The sequence below is a fragment of the Rhynchophorus ferrugineus genome, unplaced genomic scaffold, assembly GCF_030347505.1.
Source record: "Rhynchophorus ferrugineus isolate W39M unplaced genomic scaffold, kcgeb_rfMv2 rfM4, whole genome shotgun sequence".
NCBI classification, from domain to species: Eukaryota; Metazoa; Arthropoda; class Insecta; order Coleoptera; family Curculionidae; genus Rhynchophorus; species Rhynchophorus ferrugineus.
The window spans coordinates 8,910,546-8,937,398 of record NW_027472583.1 but is presented as its reverse complement, the minus strand read 5'-3'; the positions used below and the strand labels follow the sequence as shown (position 1 = coordinate 8,937,398).

Here is a 26,853-nt window from a genome sequence, read left to right as displayed (position 1 = left end):
TTAAAACTGAGACGTTCTTCCCCTTAATGAAGAAAAGTAACTTTGAATATCTTTAAGAGACATGCCATTTTGTTCTACGCGCTATCCAAATTCTGTTAGCCAGACATGTAGTTGCTAGTTATATATAACAATTCTATAAATATACAGATTAACGCATAATCTATGGTCTCTATAATTTGATGTTTTCTTGTCTTGGCGTTCATGCAAGAATTCCCGATTCCAGAGTACAGAATACAATTGAAGAATCGATATCAAACGGCCACCATGCTGTTGGATCATGTTGATTGCCATGGTGACTTGATATCAGTTACTGAATAATATATATAGTCAAAACAAGACCTTATACTTTTATTTCTGTGACGAGTCAAGTCTAATACAATTTTTTGTTTATTTTAAGGTGGTGTAGCGCAGGAAATACAGGCCGTGGAAGGAAAAAGCATCAGTTTACCGTGCGATGTGAAACCGCCGGGTCATGATAAAGTCTATATGGTTTTCTGGTTTCAACATGGTTCCGGATATCCCATCTATAGGTAAGTAAAATTTGATTCAACTTGGAAGACTTAACGTTAAACTAAATATAACTAAATATTTTAAAAATGTTATTCGAAAAATAATTGCATATCACGTATGATCCAGTATCTTAGAAACATAAAAGGTAGTACATAGTTATATTTGAACTATATGACAATCTTTGGTGTCTCTTATTTGGTTGAGTTAAGGTCCAATATTTGCAGTTTTACTAGACAGAAATGGATTTCACTGTCACTGAAGATAATATTATTTAGCTTATGACAACTTTCGACAATTTCAAGAACAACAATCTTTCAGGGAACATTTTTAAAACTTTTTCTCTTAAAGCTTGAACTCTAAATATATGGAACTAATTTTGTAAGGAAAATAACTTTGTATCCCTAATTAAGTGAAAGGTCAGCTTAAAAATATCTAAAATGGCTATAATATCGAAATAAGAGACATTATCTTCTGTTGGAACAATAAGTACAGGTGTCGGTGTTGATTTGTTAAGTGCAGGACTTGTTTTATCAACTTTTTTAGCAAATTAACACAATAGGTATCACGTGGTTGAGGAAAATTGTACTAAGTATACAAATTTCAACGCAGTGTGTGAATCACAATTTTAGAAATATCCTTAAATCTCCAAAGCCTGTAATACAGAAGCATCGCTATAGATCCCTACTCGCTAACCTGGGATAATTACAGGGGATAGACAAATAATATATAACACCTGACATTCCAATACAATATTTATTTATTCATATGGAGTGTCTGAAGTGCCTGAGTAGTTTCCAATCCAATTTTCCCAATGATTTTGGAGATAGAAATCTACTCTAAACCTTTGCATAACGGCTGAATTAACTCCGACGATTGTCCTGACCAGATAACATGTTTGATGATATTCTGATGCTGCTTAAAAAAAAGATTTTTGGCTGTATGTATAGGCTATATCTTGTATATATGTATGCTGTATATCTTGTATATATGTATGCTGTATATCTTGAAATAAGGTAATGTTTAGCAGTAACATGCTAGTCATAATAAGAACTTAGCCAGCTTAACACGATATTAGTGTCCTAATCATAACTAAAAATTCCTTATGCTTGACTGTAGGACTGGCAGTTTGGAACGTAGGCTACTTATAGGGATCTCCATATACTAACACGACCATGTGTAGGAATCAATGTAAGTGATGATAAAAACCTGCCATACCATATTCTCCCAATTATCCAGTGTCCAATGTTTATGATTGTTGCTGCACTACTTTCGCAGCTTAACGTTGATTTCCGTTTCCATAATCACAGCCCTTCCATGAGTGTTAGCTTTGTGAAGCTTAAACTTGTTTTTACACAATATTTTAAATGTCGGTCAGTCTCTGTTAGCTAACTTTGAGTTTTTCCCACTATCTCCCTTCGCCGAGGATATTTTACCATGTTACTATACCCATAATCTATAATTTACCATATTTTACAATTACCGTTGATACTTTCGCTTTTAAAACATTAAATAACTCAGCAATTTTCACAAAATTTCACCGATCGTTTGTTTTGACCGTCATCGTTCATCCTACAAGATGTACTTTATTATATGGTGTTCATATTATTTTGTCTATCCCTTGTATGTTACACAACCCAAATTTAACATATGAACAAATACAACGATCATCTGGTATATAATAAGTATTTTATTATATTGCCATAATGCCATAACAATGATGCAGACTATTGAATTGTATATAAGCGCCAAAACTAATAGCTATTATGGATGACCAACGTCTACTAAGTCACCCCTAATGTACTAATTAATTCTTTATCCAAGTAATGGGACAACCAATACATAACAAGACTATTTCTAGCTAACAAAATTCTAATTACCCAAACTGCAGACGATTTGGAACAAATTGTTCATCACTTTCGAACTTGTTAGCGTTTTCTCCATGGACTTTTTTCTATTCGTGTTAAACCAAAGATTAAGCAACCATTTAGCGAAATTACCGAGACGTAATTAACCCGCCAAGCATGGAAATATAATTCCCAGTTAATTGTTAAGGTTATGCCGAGTACCCATACTGGATAATGTAACAGTGCCATCGAAAATCGAGTTAAGTATAAGAAGCTAGTCATGCTTCGGTTCTCATCTGCTCTCGCATTGGAGTGTAGACAAGGAAATTTGTGTGTATGGGATAGTTCGTCTATTTCCTCTTTTGCAATTAAAATTGAAACATTTGGATTTCAAAGATTTGTGTAAATATTGTTTCCTCAATTATCGACATAAATAGAGTTAGAAATAAGAATTTTTGTAAAAAAAAGAAAAAAATTCGATAATTTAAACAATCAGGAAATAACACTTGTTTACATATTATATTTCAGCCCTTCTCTCATTGATCTCAAAGTTTCATACCTAACTGGTAACAAATCTTTTAAGCAAAATTCAACTTTATTCGTCAAGATTCAAGAATGGTACCTCCTTCCATTCATATATTTTACACTTATTTATTTTTTACTTTTTATTTTAACTTTAAACTATGTCTTTATATTTTAAATTTTAACTATTTTTTATAACTTTTTTAAAAATGTGGAATTTTGTGTCTGCATATATGAATTTGGGACATGCTTTAATTTTCTTATTTCATCAGAAGAAAAAAGTCGTCTCATCAAAAACAAAAAGTAATCGTTTGCTAGTAGCGACCTACATGGTTTCTACATTTCAAATATAGTGATTTCAACGTTCAAAATAAAGAATATCCTGGTAAACCGAAAACATTTGAAAATGTGGCATTGCAGGAGTAATTGAATGAAGACCCAATAATTGGCAGAAAAATTGAGCCGAATTGTAATTTGTGAACGATTACAGGTGAAGAAAATATTTAAGTAATAGGAAGATGAATACAAAATGGATTGAAGAACAGGTGATTTTACTTCAAATGTATAAAAGGAAGTATTGGGCGATGAAAAATGTATTTATATCGAAAATACTAAGTGATACCAAATGTCACGGTCGTCCCCTGATGAAAACAGATTATAGACTGCTAGGCGAAATCACTTTTGTCGCAAGACCATGCTCTATGCCTGGTGGGACCAGCTAAATAGTTACTACTGGTCGCTACTGATGAATTTGAATCGTGTATTGATCGAGAAACCTCAGCAATACGTTCAAAGACCTGATAAGGTAATAAATACGTATCATACATCAAAACAAAACACATCTTTATTGCAATCACTTGGATAGGAAGCTTTATACCATTCGCCATACTATCCACACCTGACTTCATCTGTCTACCAGCTTTTCGCACCGATGCAAATCAGCACTTTACCGATTATAATTGTTATCTCAAAGGAGAAACTATTCTTTTGGAATGACTAAATAATATTGAAATATCCACTGTAAATAATATATTTTCTTTAGCGAAAATACCGGAAAGGAATTACCGACACATTTGGTAGTTTTAAAGGGCGGCACAGTTTTCACACATAATTTACCAATATTTGTCCAAATGAATGAAGTTCTTTTATCCTATAAGCGCCTACTCGATCATTTTTTGAGCTAAAGCTTCGTGGAAAAAACTACGATGGGTCGAACGCCAGTGAATATATAAAACGAAGAAGAGCGCGAAGAGTCCGAACAGCTTCCGACTAACTATGTCGTAAACTCGACCGTAATGAGTTTCGTGTTCACAGGTGTGCGCGTGTAGTATTTTACTTTTCCTCCAAACATTACGGCCCTATAGGGCGGTAATTGTGTAACACAATCGTTCTCCGGCGTTATTTCACCTCCACCGACAAAAGAATCGTCCCCGCTTTTCCAAACCAAACCTTTATCTCGTCTAAGTACAATTCATGTCACTTTTCTCTTCTCGTTCTTTGTCTCTCTCGCCATCTCTCTCTCTCTCTCTCTCTCGCTGTGATATACTCGCGCAAGTTCTTTATTTATTTTCCCTTTGTCGCGTTAATAGGCTATTTGTCACGATATTTACCATTTGTTTAATAAGAATTGCTTCATTCTGGTAGAGGAATTGTTATTTTGTCCTTAACGGAAGTGCATTTTCTATTTCTTTCGGCTGTCAAAAAGTTTAATAAAGAAAATGATTTTCGAAATATAGATATTGAGGTTCAGATAAATTAAACAAATAATAACATGCAACTATCGCACGTAGTTCTACTCTATATTTAAGTATATTAATCTTGTTTGAAACGTTATAAAATATAGTGACATATAAGGTATGTCAAGGAGAACAGGTATATGTTAAAATAGAATTTTTTATTAATTATTTATTACTTTGTTACCAGTCGTCTACTGCCTAACAATTAGTATCTACAGTAATTTAAATCTAGTTTATATCTAGAATGACACATCAGCCCTATCTTAGTATTTGGGGTAATAATGTTTACGTAATCAAATTATTTAGTATGTTATAATATACAGTGACATATAAGATATGTCAAGGAGGACAGGCATATGTAAAAATAGAATTTTTTTATTAATTATTTATTACTTTGTTACTAGTCGTTTCCGACTAACCTACAATTAGTCTTTACAGCAACTTAAATCTAGTTTATATTTAGAAGGACACTTTAGCCCTATCTTGTAACAATATTTACATATTTATAATTTTTAGTATGTTATAAAATTTAATGGCACATAAGATATGTTAAGAAGGACAGGCATATGTCTATATGTAGAATGACACATCAGCCCTATCTTAGTATTTGGGGTAATAATGTATACGTATTCAAATTATTTAGTATGTTATAATATATAGTGACATATAAGATATGTCAAGGAGGACAGACATATGTTAAAATACAATTTTTTTATTAATTATTTATTACTTTGTTACTAGTCGTTTCCGACTAACCTACAATTAGTCTTTACAGCAACTTAAATCTAGTTTATATTTAGAAGGACACTTTAGCCCTATCTTGTAACAATATTTACATATTTATAATTTTTAGTATGTTATAAAATTTAATGGCACATAAGATATGTTAAGAAGGACAGGCATATGTCTATATGTAGAATGACACATCAGCCCTATCTTAGTATTTGGGGTAATAATGTATACGTATTCAAATTATTTAGTATGTTATAATATATAGTGACATATAAGATATGTCAAGGAGGACAGACATATGTTAAAATACAATTTTTTTATTAATTATTTATTACTTTGTTACTAGTCGTTTCCGACTAACCTACAATTAGTCTTTACAGCAACTTAAATCTAGTTTATATTTAGAAGGACACTTTAGCCCTATCTTGTAACAATATTTACATATTTATAATTTTTAGTATGTTATAAAATTTAATGGCACATAAGATATGTTAAGAAGGACAGGCATATGTCTAAAATTATTTAGAATTTTTTTATTAATTATTTATTACTTTGTTACTAGTCGTTTCCGACTAACCTACAATTAGTCTTTACAGCAACTTAAATCTAGTTTATATCTAGAAGGACACTTTAGCCCTATCTTGTAACAATATTTACATATTTATATTTTTATATGTTATAAAATTTAATGGCATATAAGATATGTTAAGAAGGACAGGCATATGTCTATATGTAGAATGACACATCAGCCCTATCTTAGTATTTGGGGTAATAATGTATACGTATTCAAATTATTTAGTATGTTATAATATATAGTGACATATAAGATATGTCAAGGATGACAGACATATGTTAAAATAGAATTTTTTTATTAATTATTTATTACTTTGTTACTAGTCTTTTCCGACTAACCTACAATTAGTCTTTACAGCAACTTAAATCTAGTTTATATCTAGAAGGACACTTTAGCCCTATCTTGTAACAATATTTACATATTTATATTTTTAGTATGTTATAAAATTTAATGGCATATAAGATATGTTAAGAAGGACAGGCATATGTCTATATGTAGAATGACACATCAGCCCTATCTTAGTATTTGGGGTAATAATGTATACGTATTCAAATTATTTAGTATGTTATAATATATAGTGACATATAAGATATGTCAAGGAGGACAGACATATGTTAAAATAGAATTTTTTTATTAATTATTTATTACTTTGTTACTAGTCTTTTCCGACTAACCTACAATTAGTCTTTACAGCAACTTAAATCTAGTTTATATCTAGAAGGACACTTTAGCCCTATCTTGTAACAATATTTACATATTTATATTTTTAGTATGTTATAAAATTTAATGGCATATAAGATATGTCAAGGAGGACAGAGATATGTCTAAAATAGAATTTTTTTATTAATTATTTATTACTTTGTTACTAGTCCTTACCGACTAACCTACTGTTCTACTAGTCTCTACAGTAACTTAAATCTAGTTTATATTTAGAAACAATCATCAGCCCTATCTTAGTATCTACTAGTTTTTCTATAAAATGCACTACACTACATAGAATCAAATAATTTGGCTCTTTTCTGATCAGATATTATCCAAGAGTTACAACACTACAATATTGACAAGAGAACGGAGTCTCTCTTCATGTCACCTTCTGATTCTCTTGATTACCTGAGTGACAGGTCATCTGATGGTCACGGTGTAAGAATTCAGTCCTGTAATATCTGGGTGCACCTACAATACTTTTCAGGACTGTGCTCTGGAAAATTTGTATTTATATTATTTTCCGTAGAGCATCCTTATAATTGAATTTCTTATGTCGATATAGATCTCGACACTGCATGTATAATAGCAATTTATTATGTAGTTGTAATTTTTTCCAATTAACCAATTCATTTTCTTATATTTAAACTCCAGCTCTTAACTTCCAGCGAAGTTTAACATCTTAATTCATTCCGAAATACAGAGTCTACACCTGTTTTAGCTTCTTTTATTGTAGAATAGGTTCTTTCTTGCTTGACTCTAAATACTCTGGCTACAAAATAAGATTTTAATAGTTCAGTCTGTTGTCTCTGTAACATTTTTGGTAGCTTATGAACAGAGATGTCATGCCGTACCTTATCAAAGGCTGTACTACATATAAGAATATAGCTGAATATACTTTTCTACGTTCATAGGAATTTTCAATTACATCTGTAATTCTGTACACCTGACAAATTATTGAATGTTTGTTAATAAGCCCAAACTGGTTTGCAGGTATTAGTTTTTTCCCTCTCTAATCGGTTTTATTCTTTTCCACAGATATTTTTGACACATCGTGATAGCAATATTGGTAGCAATGAGAAAGACTTATATATGTGGGGGTTATTTTTTGAATTGAAAAAATTATATCATAAATTCTCCCGCTTATAACGATCTGAGTAATTCAAAGTTTAATGACACTAATATATCTATTCAATCAAATTTTAGCGACGTCTTGTTATAGTGTTGACTTGAACAGCATGAAAAAGAAATTTATTGACATAGACTGGTGATATCAGAAAATCCTGCAAAAAAATTTTTCGAAATCAATTCGCATGATTTTAAAAGCCCATTCGGGTTACTTCGAAATAGCAGACACCGTAAAGATATCAACTGAACGTGTAGATCATATCATTCACGAATATTTGGGTATGAGAAAGCTCTGTGCAAAGTGGGTGCCGCGCGAGCTTACTTTTGACCAAAAACAACGACGAGTTGATGATTCGGAGCAGTGTTTAAAAATGATCAAACATAATAAACCCAAGATTTTGCGTCGATATGTGACAACGGATGAAAATGGCTCCATCATTTCACTCCGAAGTCCAATCAACAGACATCCGAGTAGACTGTATACGATGAACCCGATCCAAAGCGTGGGAAAATGCAACAGTCGGCTGGCAAGGTTATGGGGTCTTTGTTTTGGGATCCGCATGGAATAATTTTTATTGACTACCTTAAAAAAGGAAGTACCATCAACAGCGACTATTACATAGCGTTATTGGACCGCTTGATGGACGAAATTACCAAAAAACGGCCGCATTTGAAGAAATAGAATGTTCTACTAAAACCCATATCACAAAACAGTGAAAACGATGGGAAAAATCCATGAATTGGGCTTCAAATTGTTTCCTCATCCGCCGTACTCTCCCGATCTGGCTCCCAACTACTATTTTCTGTTCTCAGGTCTCAAAAAAATGCTCGCTGGGAAGAAATTTTCGTCGAATTAAGTGGTGATCGCCGAAACTGAGGCCAATTTTGAAGCAAAGTACAAATCGTACTACAAAAATGGTATCCAAAAATATGGAGAATCGCTATAATCAATGTATAACCACCCCTGAAGGGAATTATGTTGAATAAAAAATAGTAATTTTGCCAAAAATATGTGTTTTACTATGGTAGGCCGGGGACTTTTCAATTAATCTGTTAGAAATCTGTTTAAAATACTCAATAAACGTTTTTTGTTGAAGACCCGTGTTATTAAATAAATCATTCAATATTTCAAGATAATCCAAACTCAACAACGTAAACGTCCCTTTAAATATCCAGAGGTTTTATCGATAATTCGACGCGAACTAACAACACCGGAAGAAAGGTAATTAACAATTTCCGCGATATAATTTCCGATTTCGGTTGTACTCGCAGGCAGTCTTTCCCGGATTAGCGTTAATTTTAATTGGTTCGATTCGGGAATACAAACAGCGCCGTGTGCGGCCGGGGGAATAGCGCGACAATTAATAGAAATATTATTGTGTTACCCGTGTCGTTCGCAATCCACCGAAACAATACAATCAAACGGCCTTTACTGGCCACATACGTCACGCGGCTTCGTACCGCGACCGGCCCGAACCAATCGTCGACAATTATCGATGGAAAATGGTGCGCGTTTATAATTGTTACGATAATTTTTGTCGACATTTAATCAGGCTGCATTCGGTATTCGGTCCCTCTCCAGCGCACGAGGGACCGCCGCCGCCACCCATTCCCCCGCGCCCCCTAACCACCCCCTCCGGTTCCATGGTCCCGAAAAGCCAAAACACGATGACGGGTCGATAATTGAATTGTTTTATCTCTCTGCCGTTGCCCCGCTTCGGTCGCCGATCTGTTAAACATCGAGAAAATATATCTACACACAGTATCATGCGCCGAAATACGCTTCTATACATATATACACGGTGATCCGATAGAAAGTATATTTTTATATAAAACGTTTGTGTATATATAGAAATTAATTCCTGTTCGTTAGTCTCGCCAAAACTCGAGAACCGCTGGACCAGTTGGAGAAATTTTGGCTTTGAGACAATTGGCGGAATTTCTGGGAAGGTTTATAGTACGACTAGCGACCCGCCCCGGCTTCGCACGGGTGCAATGCTGATACTAAATTAAATACACCACAGAAAAAATATGAACGTTGTATATAAAAACACAGCGGCCCGCTCCGACTTTGCACGGGCATAAAATATATATGCCTATGTCACTCAATGAAAACATGATTAAAATCGATCCAGTATTTTTGGTTCATTCATTACTGCCCTTGGCCTGCACGCATTAAATTTGGAGTAAAACAATTCCTCTTCCCCTATACTTACTATGAAGATTTCCTGCTATCTTTGGAATATCTAAATTCATACAATTTTTATTACATTACACATTTTTAAACGCAAATTTTAAATTTGTAATATCTCCGAAAATATTTGTTTAATTTACATGCTGTAAGGAACCATATTGATCTATATTAATTGCACACTGTATTTAAAGTACTTAATTCGATAAGGATTAATGCCGTATTGCTTAAAATAACTTCGTAAATAAGCCATTTTCTCACGTAAAAAGTAAACAATAAAAATGGTTAATGTGGGTTATCCCTAAAAGATAAACATATACCATCGCGGACTTTTTTGTAGACCTTCTTATGGTGTACAATACTGTAGTACATTAATTTGATCTAACTCGTAGGGTTAGGCAGCGTTTTTGCTAATTGCTAAATAAGCCTAAAAAAATAGGTTAATTTACGACATCACGTTAGAAACCTCTAAAATTAGCAATGTTGCCTTAGTATATTATGCATGTATTATACATATAAACCTTCCTCTTGAATCACTCTATCTATTGAAAAAAACCGCATCAAATTCCGTTGCGTAGTTTTAAAAATTTAAGCGCACATAGGGATATAGGGACAGAAAAGGCGACTTTGTTTTATACTATGTAGTGAAGTGTCACTGCCACTATCATCAACAGTCTTACTGTCATAAATTATTGACGTTGTTGTTGATTTTAAAATATTTATGGATACGTTCGGAAATTTATCACGAGTCCAAAAAACGTTGAATATTGATAACAATTTGAGTGCTCATGGCACGGATCCGTGCCGCCAAAGTTTAGCACCCGATACTCGCGACACGAATACTTGTGGTTTCTAATACCATTTTTTAAAAATATTTTATAGTCTCTCTTTTACCAACGAGGGTATATTTGGACGGTACCTACTCTTTAAGGTGGGATCTGAACCACTGTCCTCGGCATTCAGCCTACCGATCGGCGAGTGAGCCCCAGCCTGGTTACTGGCGTGACTTCATTTTCCTTATCGGATTTTATACTCTTGCCTCGAATAATCACAAATATTAAACAATCACAAACATACATTTACGATCATACCTCAGTAGGATTCGAACCCGCGGCTATCGCTACAATAGGTGGACCGTCCTGTTGCCTTTATTACTGCACCAACCAAGCCGGCTTGTAACACCATTGTTACTATGGTTAACATGAGGCCTGAGATGATAAAACAACATCGCGCGTGAAGTAGATTTTAGAAAAAGGTTCAGGGCATCGAAAAACTGTCTTCGTTTGTTATTTTGTTTTGGCGGATGGGCCGAAATGGAAAAATAAATTATCATTCAATAAAAAATGAGAAACGTCTTACTGACGCTGAGTTGTTGGCTATTTTAAAGGAATCTGGTGAAGAAAAAGAAGATCTATTTAGCGACGATGATTAGGAGAAATATACGTATACCCGAAAATTATGTTACTTTCTTTTGCCAGAATACGTGTTTTGTTCTTACGTTTTAGCTTAATTTTATAGTATGTTTACCCATATAATTTATTAATTATTTTAAGATATATATTTGTTTTCTAATTTAGTTTATGTTGAATATACATGTTCAGTTTATGTCTATTTTACGTTCGTTTATTATTATAATAAATATGTTTTTTTTTAATTTCGTCTAATTTTACACTAAATTTTAGGTTGCAAGGATCCGTGCCAGTCAGCACCAGAAGAGGATTTTTGTGTCACAAGCTCATGGCTATGCATTAACGGGAAGAACCATGGTATACGGATATTATAAGCCCATGCAACGTTTCATTCATATAATATCCTGATTATAAACGAATATTTTTCTGTTCTCGCTGGATTTGCAAGGATTCTTACGTCATAATCTCCTGCTTCCATTCAGTCTCTATAACTTAGCTACGGCGTCTTGTTTTATCGAATAACGAAAACTTATTTGTACATGTAATATGTTTAAGACACATTGAACTATAGCTATAGAATGTTATTCCTATTAGATTGCAATGACACCTTCTCCTAGTATTATAGATTATTCCATAGATATTAAATTTATGCAGTGCAGAAAATAGGTTTAAAAATTGGTTTATGCAGGAAATTTTGGATTTCCGTCCGATAAGCCAATACATATAGCTTAGTTAATATCCGAGTTGTTTGTATTTGGCAAATACTTGATAAGATTTCGTATACTATGTCCGGATAGCTTGAAACTATTAACATCTACAAGATTATTTCATTAGATTCAGAAAGTGTTTTAGGAGGTCCTATTATTGGTAATATTGTAAGTAATATGTGAGATAATAGAGATGAAATTATAACATCCCCTCTACTAGGAAACGAAATAAAATATCAAAGAAATGACGCTTTATATAATTCGGACAAATTGAGTTTAAAAATTCAGGTTTAAAATTACTTGAATACATTCTCTTAGCATCTAAAATAAGAACCATGAATTAATTTTAAAAGAATTCTTATAGGTTCAATATTTCTTAACTTAGATATTTATTATTTATTCTTAACTAAGATTATTATTTTTCAATGGTTTCTCATCGTTATCTACTATATTTTTCCGTTTCTCTGATTGCTCTTGTTTATTCGTTAAAAGAACACTTCATCTTTTGATATAACCCATAAAGTGATTTAATTTTACTATAGTTTTGATAGATTGCAAATGCTTATATTAGCTTAAAATACACATACCTCAGTCATCAATCAATGATCTCAAGTCCATAAACAGTCGTCTCGTTTCATTTTAACGATTGTTTAGGAATATCTTTATTGTGGTGCATTCATATTTCACTAAAAATTACTGTATACAAAAAAATTATTTTGCTGTTATAACAATTCAAACTATTACCCATTAGAATTCAATTCTTCTTAATTTCAATTCTTCTGGCACTAATTTTCCTTCCTATTGAATCACATTAATTGTATTTGAAGCTTCAATAATTTTTGTGAAGTTTAATAATTCAACAAGTTCATCTAGCATTTTGCTGTAACCTTGGTTAAGTATAGTTTGTTTAAAATTGTTTCATTAGATTCGTAAAGTGTTTTTAGGAGATTCTTTTATTGGCAATATTGTACGAGCGTCACTATTTATATTTCGGGAATAGGACAAAAAACCAATAGTTAAGCTACGAATATATTTTTATTGTTTCTCAAAGTACTCGCCACGATGACCTATACACTTTTGCATACGACTAAACCAATTTTCAAAGCATTCAGTCCATTCCGGATGAGGTATCTTTAAAACATGATTTTTGAACGCTTCAATAGCTTCTTCGGGCGATGAAAATCGTTGACCACGCAGTTTATTATTCACGGATGGGGACAAAAAGAAGTCACTGGGTGGCAAATTAGGGCTGTACGGCGGATGACCAATCAGTTCGATGTTATTAGTGCTCACATAGTCTCTTGTTTGAGCCGATGTGTGAGAGATCGCATTATCATGATGAAGAACAATCCGGCGTCTCTTGTTTGTTTCCCTTATTTCACCGAAAAGTTCTGACAAACAAATGGTTGTGTACCAACCAGAATTTACTTTTCTACGATCCTCTAGAGACACTGTTGCAATATAACCAGGTTTCACCAAGGAACAGGTCACCATTTTCTTTGAAGTGTTTCATACACGAACATCTTTTGTTGGATTTGGTTCATGTTGGAACACACATACAGTCGACTGCTGCTTACTTTCGGGCTCATACTAATAGATCCATGATTCGTCACCTGTTACGATTTTATAAACGTCTTTCGAAGCACCGCGATTGAATTTCTTAAGCCTTTCTTTGCACCAATCGACACGAACCCTTTTTTGAGCGATTGCCAAATTGTGTGTTACCCAATAAGAACATAACTTTCGTACATCTAAGTGTTCATGTAAAATCGCATATATGCTGATAGAACTAATGCTTAGGGATGCCTCAATCTCTCGATAGGTAACATGATGTTCTTGCTTAATCATTTCGTACTTAGCATCGATGTTTTCTGGCACAACAGCCGATTTTGGACGACCATCATGAAACTCGTCGGACAGTGAACTACGACCAGGACTGGATTCACTAAACGAGTGATACACGATGGTTTTTGATGGAGCTTCATAGCCAAAAGCCAAATCAAGTTGATTGATGCACTCTTTTTGTGATAATCCATGTCGAAAATCGAAAAAAAAATCATCGCACAACATGACAACCGTGTTGCCAATTCCCGAAATATAAATAGTGACCCTCGTATATAATAAGAAAGTAAAGATTAAACTAGATGACATACTCTCTAAAAGGAAGCGAAACATATTAAAAGAATAACGCCCTGTATATATAAATATATAAGCGTGTGTGTCTGTTGAAAATATATGTATAAATTGGGTTATGCTAATGTTATTTGGGTATCGACGCAGCCGGAAAATACGAAAACCTCCCCCGGTCCAACCCTCTGTACCCCGAAACAGCCGCTTGGTAGCGTTGGAGAGAGACAATGTAAATATTTATTTATATGGGGAAATGAAACGTTCCTGGAAGAATGTTTCATCGCCAGACAACAGGCAGAAGTGAAAAATGCCACTTGCCGTACGAAAAATAACATAATACATATGTTTTTTTCTCTCATAATATTTTATATACCGGCTGTCGAAAAAATGTAATAAAATAAAACTCTAAAGTAGATAGGATGATCTTCGAAAAAATTATCTTATTCTTATCGTGTCTCGGGGCGCACATCTTATACTTCAAAAAATGTTTTCATTACTCTAACTGCTCTCTCTCACTTTTTCTTTCTCTCTGTGTCTGCAACAATGTCTGGCTTCAAATTCACCGTCAATGCAAGTTTTGATACTTATTAAATTTAAAGGTCTTCACTATAAATCCATTAGAATTAATTCACAGTCATGTTATTGCAAAATCATGACATGTAAAAACAAAGAAGGAAAGAAGTGGGGTTCAAATATAGAAAAATGTATTGGTTAATTGGAAGAAAATCACAATTATTGAAAACTATAAGGACATACGGAATTAAATTACAGGGACCTTCCGCGAAATGTAATGTAAATACAATACCATATGGATAAGTTTTCCAGAACAAAGACCTGAGAAATATTGCGAGTGGAATTACAGATATTGACTGTCACTTAGGAAAGAGAATCGGAAGGTGATACTCCATTATCATTTCAACTCTTACGTATACAACTCTTTGGATAACACCAGAATAAAACACAGACTCAAAAGAATCAAACGATTGTATCTTGTTTAGTGTAGTGTAGGGAGGTGTAAAAGACTAAGATAGAACCAGTTCCTCCTCGATATACGTTCTAGGATTAAGTTAAAAAAGTATTGACCAATTGTAGGTTAGTCGCCAACGGCTGGTAACAATGTAATAAATAAATTGTAAAAAGTATATGTAGCGACCTTGATTGATGTCGAATTTTACATCATGGAATAATGGTCTACAAAATATCCAGAAATATAATCCCAGATGTTGAACACGGGCGGGGTGCCAGACCTGGGAGATTATTGAAGGTCATTGAGTAACCGATCATCGTTGGGTTTAGACGTGCCACCATCGACTGCCCAAGCTTCGTAAACAGGTAAACCCGGTGCCGATACCTCTCACCTAATATATATAAAAATGAATCGTTGTTCGTTAGTCTCGCTAAAACTCGAGAACAGCTGGACCGATTTGGATAATGTTGGTCCAGGGAAGGTTTAAAAGGTGAATAAATATGAATATGCTCGAAATTAAATAAAAACAACAATTTTGTTTTTTCTTTGATGTCGAGGATCGAATTCGACAATCTACGTGCACTTTCTTAACTTCGGTGATCTTTTGTGATAGTGACATTTCAAATTATGTGCTCTTTTTTCGTTGATTCTTTGTGATAGTGACACTTTACTTTCAAGTGCACGAGAACTTTTCTCACTTTGATTAATTACAATTTACAATGCCGAGGAGAAAACGACCTGGCTTAGGTCGTCCCAGTCAATCAAATGTACGAAGAGCTTGCATTCTTTAGAGAGTGACAATGGAGTAGATAGGCTTAGAATACAACGAATTCGTGCTCATCAAACATAACAACAGCGAGCACGACATAATGAAATTGAGCGATTCCGCAGAGACAGTGCTCCTGTGATCCTGGAACGAGCTGCATTCCACTATGATGCGGCAATAGATTATTGTGCCGACAAATCAGTAACAATTGGGAAAATGACAATAATTTGTAAATATTGCAAGACGTTAAAATACAGTGGTGAACCTACTGGATTATGTTGTGCTGGAGGCAAAATAAAATTGCCACAATTGGTCCCACCACCAGATCCTTTACGCTCTTTAGTTTCTGTGATTGGAAATGATTCTAAGCACTTTCACTTGGACAACATTCAGAAATATAACAGCTGTTTCCAGATGACATCATTTGGCGCTATACATATTATACAAGACAATTTCATGCCCAATTTCTCACAATTAACCCAAAATTGCATGCAGTAGTTACCAAACACATGATACATGGACCTTGCAGAGTTTTCAACTACAATTCACCCTATATGGTTGACGGCAAGTGTTCCAAACGATACCCAAGAGACCTGATTGCTGAAACCATAATGGGAAATGATGGACACCCATTGTATCGTCGGTGATCAGTTGCAGACAATGGTCGATCGGTAGTTGTGAAGGTAAGAGGACAAAACGTTGGTGTAGACAATCGTTGGATACTAGCCAATATTATCCAAAGCTTTTGAGACTCACATTAATGTGGAATATTGTAAATCTGTGAAGTCGATAATACTATATATTCTTCCGGGACAGTTGGTTTCCTTCAAATCAGTCCAGGACTGTCCTATGGACCAGGACGACGTAGTAACTATCCCACGGAGTTCACTTATCAACACTCACTTTTAAATTCACTGGTATTGCCTGGATTACCACCTCACATTTTGAGGTAAAATCTAGGATCAGTTTTGATCATGTTGCATAACATTACCTGGTCTGTGCAATGGAACAAGCTTGGCTCTAAAAAAGATGATGAGTAAAGTCATTAAGGCAACAATCATAAAGAGAAAATACAAATTAGAGGATGTTTTGATTCCGCATATACAGATGATTCCAATGGATTTACCATTCGATTTTAAACGTTTACAATTTCCAGTACGTCTGGCCTTTGCGATGACCACAAATAAATCTCAAGGCCAGTCGTTGGAAGTTTGCGGAATCAACTTGGAGTTTCCCTGTTTCGCGCGTGGACAATTATACGTCGCGTGTTCGCGCGTCGGAAAACCGTCATCTTTGTTTATTTACGCATCACAAAACAAATCAAAAAATATAGTTTATCAGGAAGCTTTAAATTGATTAACAAACTGTATCATAACTGTGTGTGTCTGTAAATATCTAATTGAAACCTTATAAATAGTCAGTATTTCAGGAAACATCATTTGTAATTAATCGAAAATAATAATAACAATTCATTCATACTGAGCGTTTTTTTATTAATTATGGATTATAAGGTCTTTTATTAATCGATTGAGGCAATATTGAAGTCTGCTGGGTCAGCTAGTTTATTAACAGTATTTTCACATTTTTATATTACTTCAATAAATAACGGTCACATAATGACAACCACAGTTTCATTTCATCTTACCTGCATTCACCGAGCCATAAACATTACCCTAAATATATATTGTCGGGACAGAATTACATATGAAATGCTGAAACAAAATTACTATGAGTTATTTTGAAATTTCGAAAAAAAAACAGTGTTGGCGATTGAATAAAGCAATTATCATCAAATAAACGGCATGTATCGTGACAAATATACTGTGCACATTAGAAGAACGACACATAGGAGGGAATGGTGGGGAACGCAGCGAGAATAAAGGTCGGTCTAGAATAGCTCGGACCGTTCTTTTGTTGGTGGAGTACGGTACAAAACGATTATGTTACACAATTACCGTCCTACACGGCCATAATGTTTGGGGAAAAGTAAAATACGACTACACGCGAACACCTGTGAACGTGAAACTCATTACGGTGGAGTTTACGAGACAGTTATTTGAGGCTGTTCGGGCTCTTCCTACTCTCAGACCCTCCTCGCCGTTTTATGTATATTGCCCGGGCGCTCCGTCGGCGGGTCCCGACGCTCTGCGCGCGGCCCTAACTCGATTTCCGATGGCCCCGTTACTTTAACCTACTTGGATATTCCGGATAATGTTGGATAACTAACGAAGAATCGCATTCGCCGCGTTTCGGGGGTTCTCTCGTACAGATTCCGGTCAAAAACTCGTGTTTCGCCCTGTCTCTCCCTTCTCCACTTCTCTGGATAAGTTCCAATCGGTCGTTAATAGAAGTTTTTGTAAAAATTCGTCTTAAGGGTGAGAAAATTGTTAATGAACTAATTGATTAGGATATGATGACATAGCGTAGACCAGTGGTGGAAATCTCGAGGCTGATTTAAGTCTTGCTAAGGCAATATCAAGGCTATATTGTATCTCATTTCGGCTGCGATAAATCAAGAAGGAAAATATGTTTTGGTATTAAAACGAGTTTACAAAATATATTTTGATGACGCAACCATAACCTATCGTACTTAAGGCTATTCAAATATGTTACACGGAGTCACGCGGTATGTGGATCTATTGGGAAAAAACAGATATTGGTTTCTCAACCCTTATAAATTAAAAACCCCCTTGATATTCTGCATTTTCCAATCTATATTAAAAATGGTCCTTTACCTCAGAGCCCGTAAAGCGTCGGACTAACTCGACTTCCGATGGCCCCGTTACTTTAACCTACTTGGATATTCCGGATAATGTTGGATAACTGACGAAGAATCGCATTCGCCGCGTTTCGGGGGTTCTCTCGTACAGATTCCAGTCAAAAACTCGTGTTTCGCCCTGTCTCTCCCTTCTCCACTTCTCTGGATAAGTTCCAATCGGTCGTTAATAGAAGTTTTTGTAAAAATTCGTCTTAAGGGTGAGAAAATTGTTAATGAACTAATTGATTAGGATATGATGACATAGCGTAGACCAGTGGTGGAAATTTCGAGGCTGATTTAAGTCTTGCTAAGGCAATATCAAGGCTATATTGTATCTCATTTCGGCTGCGATAAAACAAGAAGGAAAATATGTTTTGGTATTAAAACGAGTTTACAAAATATATTTTGATGACGCAACCATAACCTATCGTACTTAAGGCTATTCAAATATGTTACACGGAGTCACGCGGTATGTGGATCTATTGGGAAAAAACAGATATTGGTTTCTCAACCCTTATAAATTAAAAACCCCCTTGATATTCTGCATTTTCCAATCTATATTAAAAATGGTCCTTTACCTCAGAGCCCGTAAAGCGTCGGACTAACTCGACTTCCGATGGCCCCGTTACTTTAACCTACTTGGATATTCCGGATAATGTTGGATAACTAACGAAGAATCGCATTCGCCGCGTTTCGGGGGTTCTCTCGTACAGATTCCGGTCAAAAACTCGTGTTTCGCCCTGTCTCTCCCTTCTCCACTTCTCTGGATAAGTTCCAATCGGTCGTTAATAGAAGTTTTTGTAAAAATTCGTCTTAAGGGTGAGAAAATTGTTAATGAACTAATTGATTAGGATATGATGACATAGCGTAGACCAGTGGTGGAAATTTCGAGGCTGATTTAAGTCTTGCTAAGGCAATATCAAGGCTATATTGTATCTCATTTCGGCTGCGATAAATCAAGAAGGAAAATATGTTTTGGTATTAAAACGAGTTTACAAAATATATTTCGATGTCGCAACCATAACCTATTATTCATAAGGCTAGTCAAATATGTTACAAGAAGCGGAAAGTAATTACCGAGTCACGCGGTATGTAGATCTATTGGGAAAAAAACAGACATTGGTTTCTCAACCCTTATAAATTAAAAACTCCCTTGATATTTTGCATATTCCCAATCTATATTAAAAATGGTTCTTTACCTCAGAGCCCGTAAAGCGTCGGACTAACTCTATTTCCGATGGCCCCGTTACTTTAACCTACTTGGATATTCCGGATAATGTTGGATAACTAACGAAGAATCGCATTCCCAGCATTTCGGGTGTTCTCTCGTACAGATTCCGGTCAAAAACTCGTGTTTCGCCCTGTCTCTCCCTTCTCCACTTCTCTGGATAAGTTCCAATCGGTCGTTAATAGAAGTTTTTGTAAAAATTCGTCTTAAGGGTGAGAAAATTGTTAATGAACTAATTGATTAGGATATGATGACATAGCGTAGACCAGTGGTGGAAATTTCGAGGCTAATTTAAGTCTTGCTAAAGCAATATCAAGGCTATATTGTATCTCATTTTGGCTGCGATAAAACAAGAAGGAAAATATGTTTTGGTATTAAAACTAGTTTACAAAATATATTTTGATGACGCAACCATAACCTATCGTACTTAAGGCTAGTAAAATATGTTGCAAGAAGCGGAAAGTAATTACCGACTCGCGCCGTATGTAGATCTATTGGGAAAAACAGATATTAGTTTTTTCTCAACCCTTATAAATTAAAAACTCCCTTGATATTTTGCATATTCCCAATCTATATTAAAAATGGTTCTTTACTTCAGAGCCCGTAAAGCGCCGAACTAACTCGATTTCCGATGGCCCCGTTAACTTTAACCTACTTGGATATTCCGGATAATGTTGGATAACTAACGAAGAATCGCATTCGCCGCGTTTCGGGGGTTCTCTCGTACAGATTCCGGTCAAAAACTCGTGTTTCGCCCTGTCTCTCCCTTCTCCACTTCTCTGGATAAGTTCCAATCGGTCGTTAATAGAAGTTTTTGTAAAAATTCGTCTTAAGGGTGAGAAAATTGTTAATGAACTAATTGATTAGGATATGATGACATAGCGTAGACCAGTGGTGGAAATTTCGAGGCTAATTTAAGTCTTGCTAAAGCAATATCAAGGCTATATTGTATCTCATTTTGGCTGCGATAAAACAAGAAGGAAAATATGTTTTGGTATTAAAACTAGTTTACAAAATATATTTTGATGACGCAACCATAACCTATCGTACTTAAGGCTAGTAAAATATGTTGCAAGAAGCGGAAAGTAATTACCGACTCGCGCCGTATGTAGATCTATTGGGAAAAAACAGATATTAGTTTTTTCTCAACCCTTATAAATTAAAAACTCCCTTGATATTTTGCATATTCCCAATCTATATTAAAAATGGTTCTTTACTTCAGAGCCCGTAAAGCGCCGAACTAACTCGATTTCCGATGGCCCCGTTAACTTTAACCTACTTGGATATTCCGGATAATGTTGGATAACTAACGAAGAATCGCATTCGCCGCGTTTAGGGGGTTCTCTCGTACAGATTCCGGTCAAAAACTCGTGTTTCGCCCTGTCTCTCCCTTCTCCACTTCTCTGGATAAGTTCCAATCGGTCGTTAATAGAAGTTTTTGTAAAAATTCGTCTTAAGGGTGAGAAAATTGTTAATGAACTAATTGATTAGGATATGATGACATAGCGTAGACCAGTGGTGGAAATTTCGAGGCTGATTTAAGTCTTGCTAAGGCAATATCAAGGCTATATTGTATCTCATTTCGGCTGCGATAAAACAAGAAGGAAAATATGTTTTGGTATTAAAACGAGTTTACAAAATATATTTTGATGACGCAACCATAACCTATCGTACTTAAGGCTATTCAAATATGTTACACGGAGTCACGCGGTATGTGGATCTATTGGGAAAAAACAGATATTGGTTTCTCAACCCTTATAAATTAAAAACCCCCTTGATATTCTGCATTTTCCAATCTATATTAAAAATGGTCCTTTACCTCTGAGCCCGTAAAGCGTCGGACTAACTCGACTTCCGATGGCCCCGTTACTTTAACCTACTTGGATATTCCGGATAATGTTGGATAACTGACGAAGAATCGCATTCGCCGCGTTTCGGGGGTTCTCTCGTACAGATTCCAGTCAAAAACTCGTGTTTCGCCCTGTCTCTCCCTTCTCCACTTCTCTGGATAAGTTCCAATCGGTCGTTAATAGAAGTTTTTGTAAAAATTCGTCTTAAGGGTGAGAAAATTGTTAATGAACTAATTGATTAGGATATGATGACATAGCGTAGACCAGCGGTGGAAATTTCGAGGCTGATTTAAGTCTTGCTAAGGCAATATCAAGGCTATATTGTATCTCATTTCGGCTGCGATAAAACAAGAAGGAAAATATGTTTTGGTATTAAAACGAGTTTACAAAATATATTTTGATGACGCAACCATAACCTATCGTACTTAAGGCTATTCAAATATGTTACACGGAGTCACGCGGTATGTGGATCTATTGGGAAAAAACAGATATTGGTTTCTCAACCCTTATAAATTAAAAACCCCCTTGATATTCTGCATTTTCCAATCTATATTAAAAATGGTCCTTTACCTCAGAGCCCGTAAAGCGTCGGACTAACTCGACTTCCGATGGCCCCGTTACTTTAACCTACTTGGATATTCCGGATAATGTTGGATAACTGACGAAGAATCGCATTCGCCGCGTTTCGGGGGTTCTCTCGTACAGATTCCAGTCAAAAACTCGTGTTTCGCCCTGTCTCTCCCTTCTCCACTTCTCTGGATAAGTTCCAATCGGTCGTTAATAGAAGTTTTTGTAAAAATTCGTCTTAAGGGTGAGAAAATTGTTAATGAACTAATTGATTAGGATATGATGACATAGCGTAGACCAGTGGTGGAAATTTCGAGGCTGATTTAAGTCTTGCTAAGGCAATATCAAGGCTATATTGTATCTCATTTCGGCTGCGATAAATCAAGAAGGAAAATATGTTTTGGTATTAAAACGAGTTTACAAAATATATTTTGATGACGCAACCATAACCTATCGTACTTAAGGCTATTCAAATATGTTACACGGAGTCACGCGGTATGTGGATCTATTGGGAAAAAACAGATATTGGTTTCTCAACCCTTATAAATTAAAAACCCCCTTGATATTCTGCATTTTCCAATCTATATTAAAAATGGTCCTTTACCTCAGAGCCCGTAAAGCGTCGGACTAACTCGACTTCCGATGGCCCCGTTACTTTAACCTACTTGGATATTCCGGATAATGTTGGATAACTGACGAAGAATCGCATTCGCCGCGTTTCGGGGGTTCTCTCGTACAGATTCCAGTCAAAAACTCGTGTTTCGCCCTGTCTCTCCCTTCTCCACTTCTCTGGATAAGTTCCAATCGGTCGTTAATAGAAGTTTTTGTAAAAATTCGTCTTAAGGGTGAGAAAATTGTTAATGAACTAATTGATTAGGATATGATGACATAGCGTAGACCAGTGGTGGAAATTTCGAGGCTGATTTAAGTCTTGCTAAGGCAATATCAAGGCTATATTGTATCTCATTTCGGCTGCGATAAAACAAGAAGGAAAATATGTTTTGGTATTAAAACGAGTTTACAAAATATATTTTGATGACGCAACCATAACCTATCGTACTTAAGGCTATTCAAATATGTTACACGGAGTCACGCGGTATGTGGATCTATTGGGAAAAAACAGATATTGGTTTCTCAACCCTTATAAATTAAAAACCCCCTTGATATTCTGCATTTTCCAATCTATATTAAAAATGGTCCTTTACCTCAGAGCCCGTAAAGCGTCGGACTAACTCGACTTCCGATGGCCCCGTTACTTTAACCTACTTGGATATTCCGGATAATGTTGGATAACTGACGAAGAATCGCATTCGCCGCGTTTCGGGGGTTCTCTCGTACAGATTCCAGTCAAAAACTCGTGTTTCGCCCTGTCTCTCCCTTCTCCACTTCTCTGGATAAGTTCCAATCGGTCGTTAATAGAAGTTTTTGTAAAAATTCGTCTTAAGGGTGAGAAAATTGTTAATGAACTAATTGATTAGGATATGATGACATAGCGTAGACCAGCGGTGGAAATTTCGAGGCTGATTTAAGTCTTGCTAAGGCAATATCAAGGCTATATTGTATCTCATTTCGGCTGCGATAAAACAAGAAGGAAAATATGTTTTGGTATTAAAACGAGTTTACAAAATATATTTTGATGACGCAACCATAACCTATCGTACTTAAGGCTATTCAAATATGTTACACGGAGTCACGCGGTATGTGGATCTATTGGGAAAAAACAGATATTGGTTTCTCAACCCTTATAAATTAAAAACCCCCTTGATATTCTGCATTTTCCAATCTATATTAAAAATGGTCCTTTACCTCTGAGCCCGTAAAGCGTCGGACTAACTCGACTTCCGATGGCCCCGTTACTTTAACCTACTTGGATATTCCGGATAATGTTGGATAACTGACGAAGAATCGCATTCGCCGCGTTTCGGGGGTTCTCTCGTACAGATTCCAGTCAAAAACTCGTGTTTCGCCCTGTCTCTCCCTTCTCCACTTCTCTGGATAAGTTCCAATCGGTCGTTAATAGAAGTTTTTGTAAAAATTCGTCTTAAGGGTGAGAAAATTGTTAATGAACTAATTGATTAGGATATGATGACATAGCGTAGACCAGCGGTGGAAATTTCGAGGCTGATTTAAGTCTTGCTAAGGCAATATCAAGGCTATATTGTATCTCATTTCGGCTGCGATAAAACAAGAAGGAAAATATGTTTTGGTATTAAAACGAGTTTACAAAATATATTTTGATGACGCAACCATAACCTATCGTACTTAAGGCTATTCAAATATGTTACACGGAGTCACGCGGTATGTGGATCTATTGGGAAAAAACAGATATTGGTTTCTCAACCCTTATAAATTAAAAACCCCCTTGATATTCTGCATTTTCCAATCTATATTAAAAATGGTCCTTTACCTCAGAGCCCGTAAAGCGTCGGACTAACTCGACTTCCGATGGCCCCGTTACTTTAACCTACTTGGATATTCCGGATAATGTTGGATAACTGACGAAGAATCGCATTCGCCGCGTTTCGGGGGTTCTCTCGTACAGATTCCAGTCAAAAACTCGTGTTTCGCCCTGTCTCTCCCTTCTCCACTTCTCTGGATAAGTTCCAATCGGTCGTTAATAGAAGTTTTTGTAAAAATTCGTCTTAAGGGTGAGAAAATTGTTAATGAACTAATTGATTAGGATATGATGACATAGCGTAGACCAGTGGTGGAAATTTCGAGGCTGATTTAAGTCTTGCTAAGGCAATATCAAGGCTATATTGTATCTCATTTCGGCTGCGATAAATCAAGAAGGAAAATATGTTTTGGTATTAAAACGAGTTTACAAAATATATTTTGATGACGCAACCATAACCTATCGTACTTAAGGCTATTCAAATATGTTACACGGAGTCACGCGGTATGTGGATCTATTGGGAAAAAACAGATATTGGTTTCTCAACCCTTATAAATTAAAAACCCCCTTGATATTCTGCATTTTCCAATCTATATTAAAAATGGTCCTTTACCTCAGAGCCCGTAAAGCGTCGGACTAACTCGACTTCCGATGGCCCCGTTACTTTAACCTACTTGGATATTCCGGATAATGTTGGATAACTGACGAAGAATCGCATTCGCCGCGTTTCGGGGGTTCTCTCGTACAGATTCCAGTCAAAAACTCGTGTTTCGCCCTGTCTCTCCCTTCTCCACTTCTCTGGATAAGTTCCAATCGGTCGTTAATAGAAGTTTTTGTAAAAATTCGTCTTAAGGGTGAGAAAATTGTTAATGAACTAATTGATTAGGATATGATGACATAGCGTAGACCAGTGGTGGAAATTTCGAGGCTGATTTAAGTCTTGCTAAGGCAATATCAAGGCTATATTGTATCTCATTTCGGCTGCGATAAAACAAGAAGGAAAATATGTTTTGGTATTAAAACGAGTTTACAAAATATATTTTGATGACGCAACCATAACCTATCGTACTTAAGGCTATTCAAATATGTTACACGGAGTCACGCGGTATGTGGATCTATTGGGAAAAAACAGATATTGGTTTCTCAACCCTTATAAATTAAAAACCCCCTTGATATTCTGCATTTTCCAATCTATATTAAAAATGGTCCTTTACCTCAGAGCCCGTAAAGCGTCGGACTAACTCGACTTCCGATGGCCCCGTTACTTTAACCTACTTGGATATTCCGGATAATGTTGGATAACTGACGAAGAATCGCATTCGCCGCGTTTCGGGGGTTCTCTCGTACAGATTCCAGTCAAAAACTCGTGTTTCGCCCTGTCTCTCCCTTCTCCACTTCTCTGGATAAGTTCCAATCGGTCGTTAATAGAAGTTTTTGTAAAAATTCGTCTTAAGGGTGAGAAAATTGTTAATGAACTAATTGATTAGGATATGATGACATAGCGTAGACCAGTGGTGGAAATTTCGAGGCTGATTTAAGTCTTGCTAAGGCAATATCAAGGCTATATTGTATCTCATTTCGGCTGCGATAAATCAAGAAGGAAAATATGTTTTGGTATTAAAACGAGTTTACAAAATATATTTCGATGTCGCAACCATAACCTATTATTCATAAGGCTAGTCAAATATGTTACAAGAAGCGGAAAGTAATTACCGAGTCACGCGGTATGTAGATCTATTGGGAAAAAAACAGACATTGGTTTCTCAACCCTTATAAATTAAAAACTCCCTTGATATTTTGCATATTCCCAATCTATATTAAAAATGGTTCTTTACCTCAGAGCCCGTAAAGCGTCGGACTAACTCTATTTCCGATGGCCCCGTTACTTTAACCTACTTGGATATTCCGGATAATGTTGGATAACTAACGAAGAATCGCATTCCCAGCATTTCGGGTGTTCTCTCGTACAGATTCCGGTCAAAAACTCGTGTTTCGCCCTGTCTCTCCCTTCTCCACTTCTCTGGATAAGTTCCAATCGGTCGTTAATAGAAGTTTTTGTAAAAATTCGTCTTAAGGGTGAGAAAATTGTTAATGAACTAATTGATTAGGATATGATGACATAGCGTAGACCAGTGGT

The 26,853-nt window shown here is 35.7% G+C and overlaps 1 protein-coding gene across 1 annotated transcript in view; it reads left to right on the top strand.

Annotated features, from left to right (window-relative positions):
- Positions 1–201: 201 nt before the first annotated feature.
- side-II (sidestep II transmembrane protein) overlaps positions 202–26,853 on the top strand; it is a 161,054-nt gene continuing 134,402 nt past the window's right edge. The window contains exons 1-2 of the mRNA XM_076403955.1: positions 202–292; positions 398–530. Coding sequence (XP_076260070.1) covers positions 202–292; positions 398–530 — 224 coding nt within the window. The remainder of the gene's footprint in view (positions 293–397; positions 531–26,853) is intronic.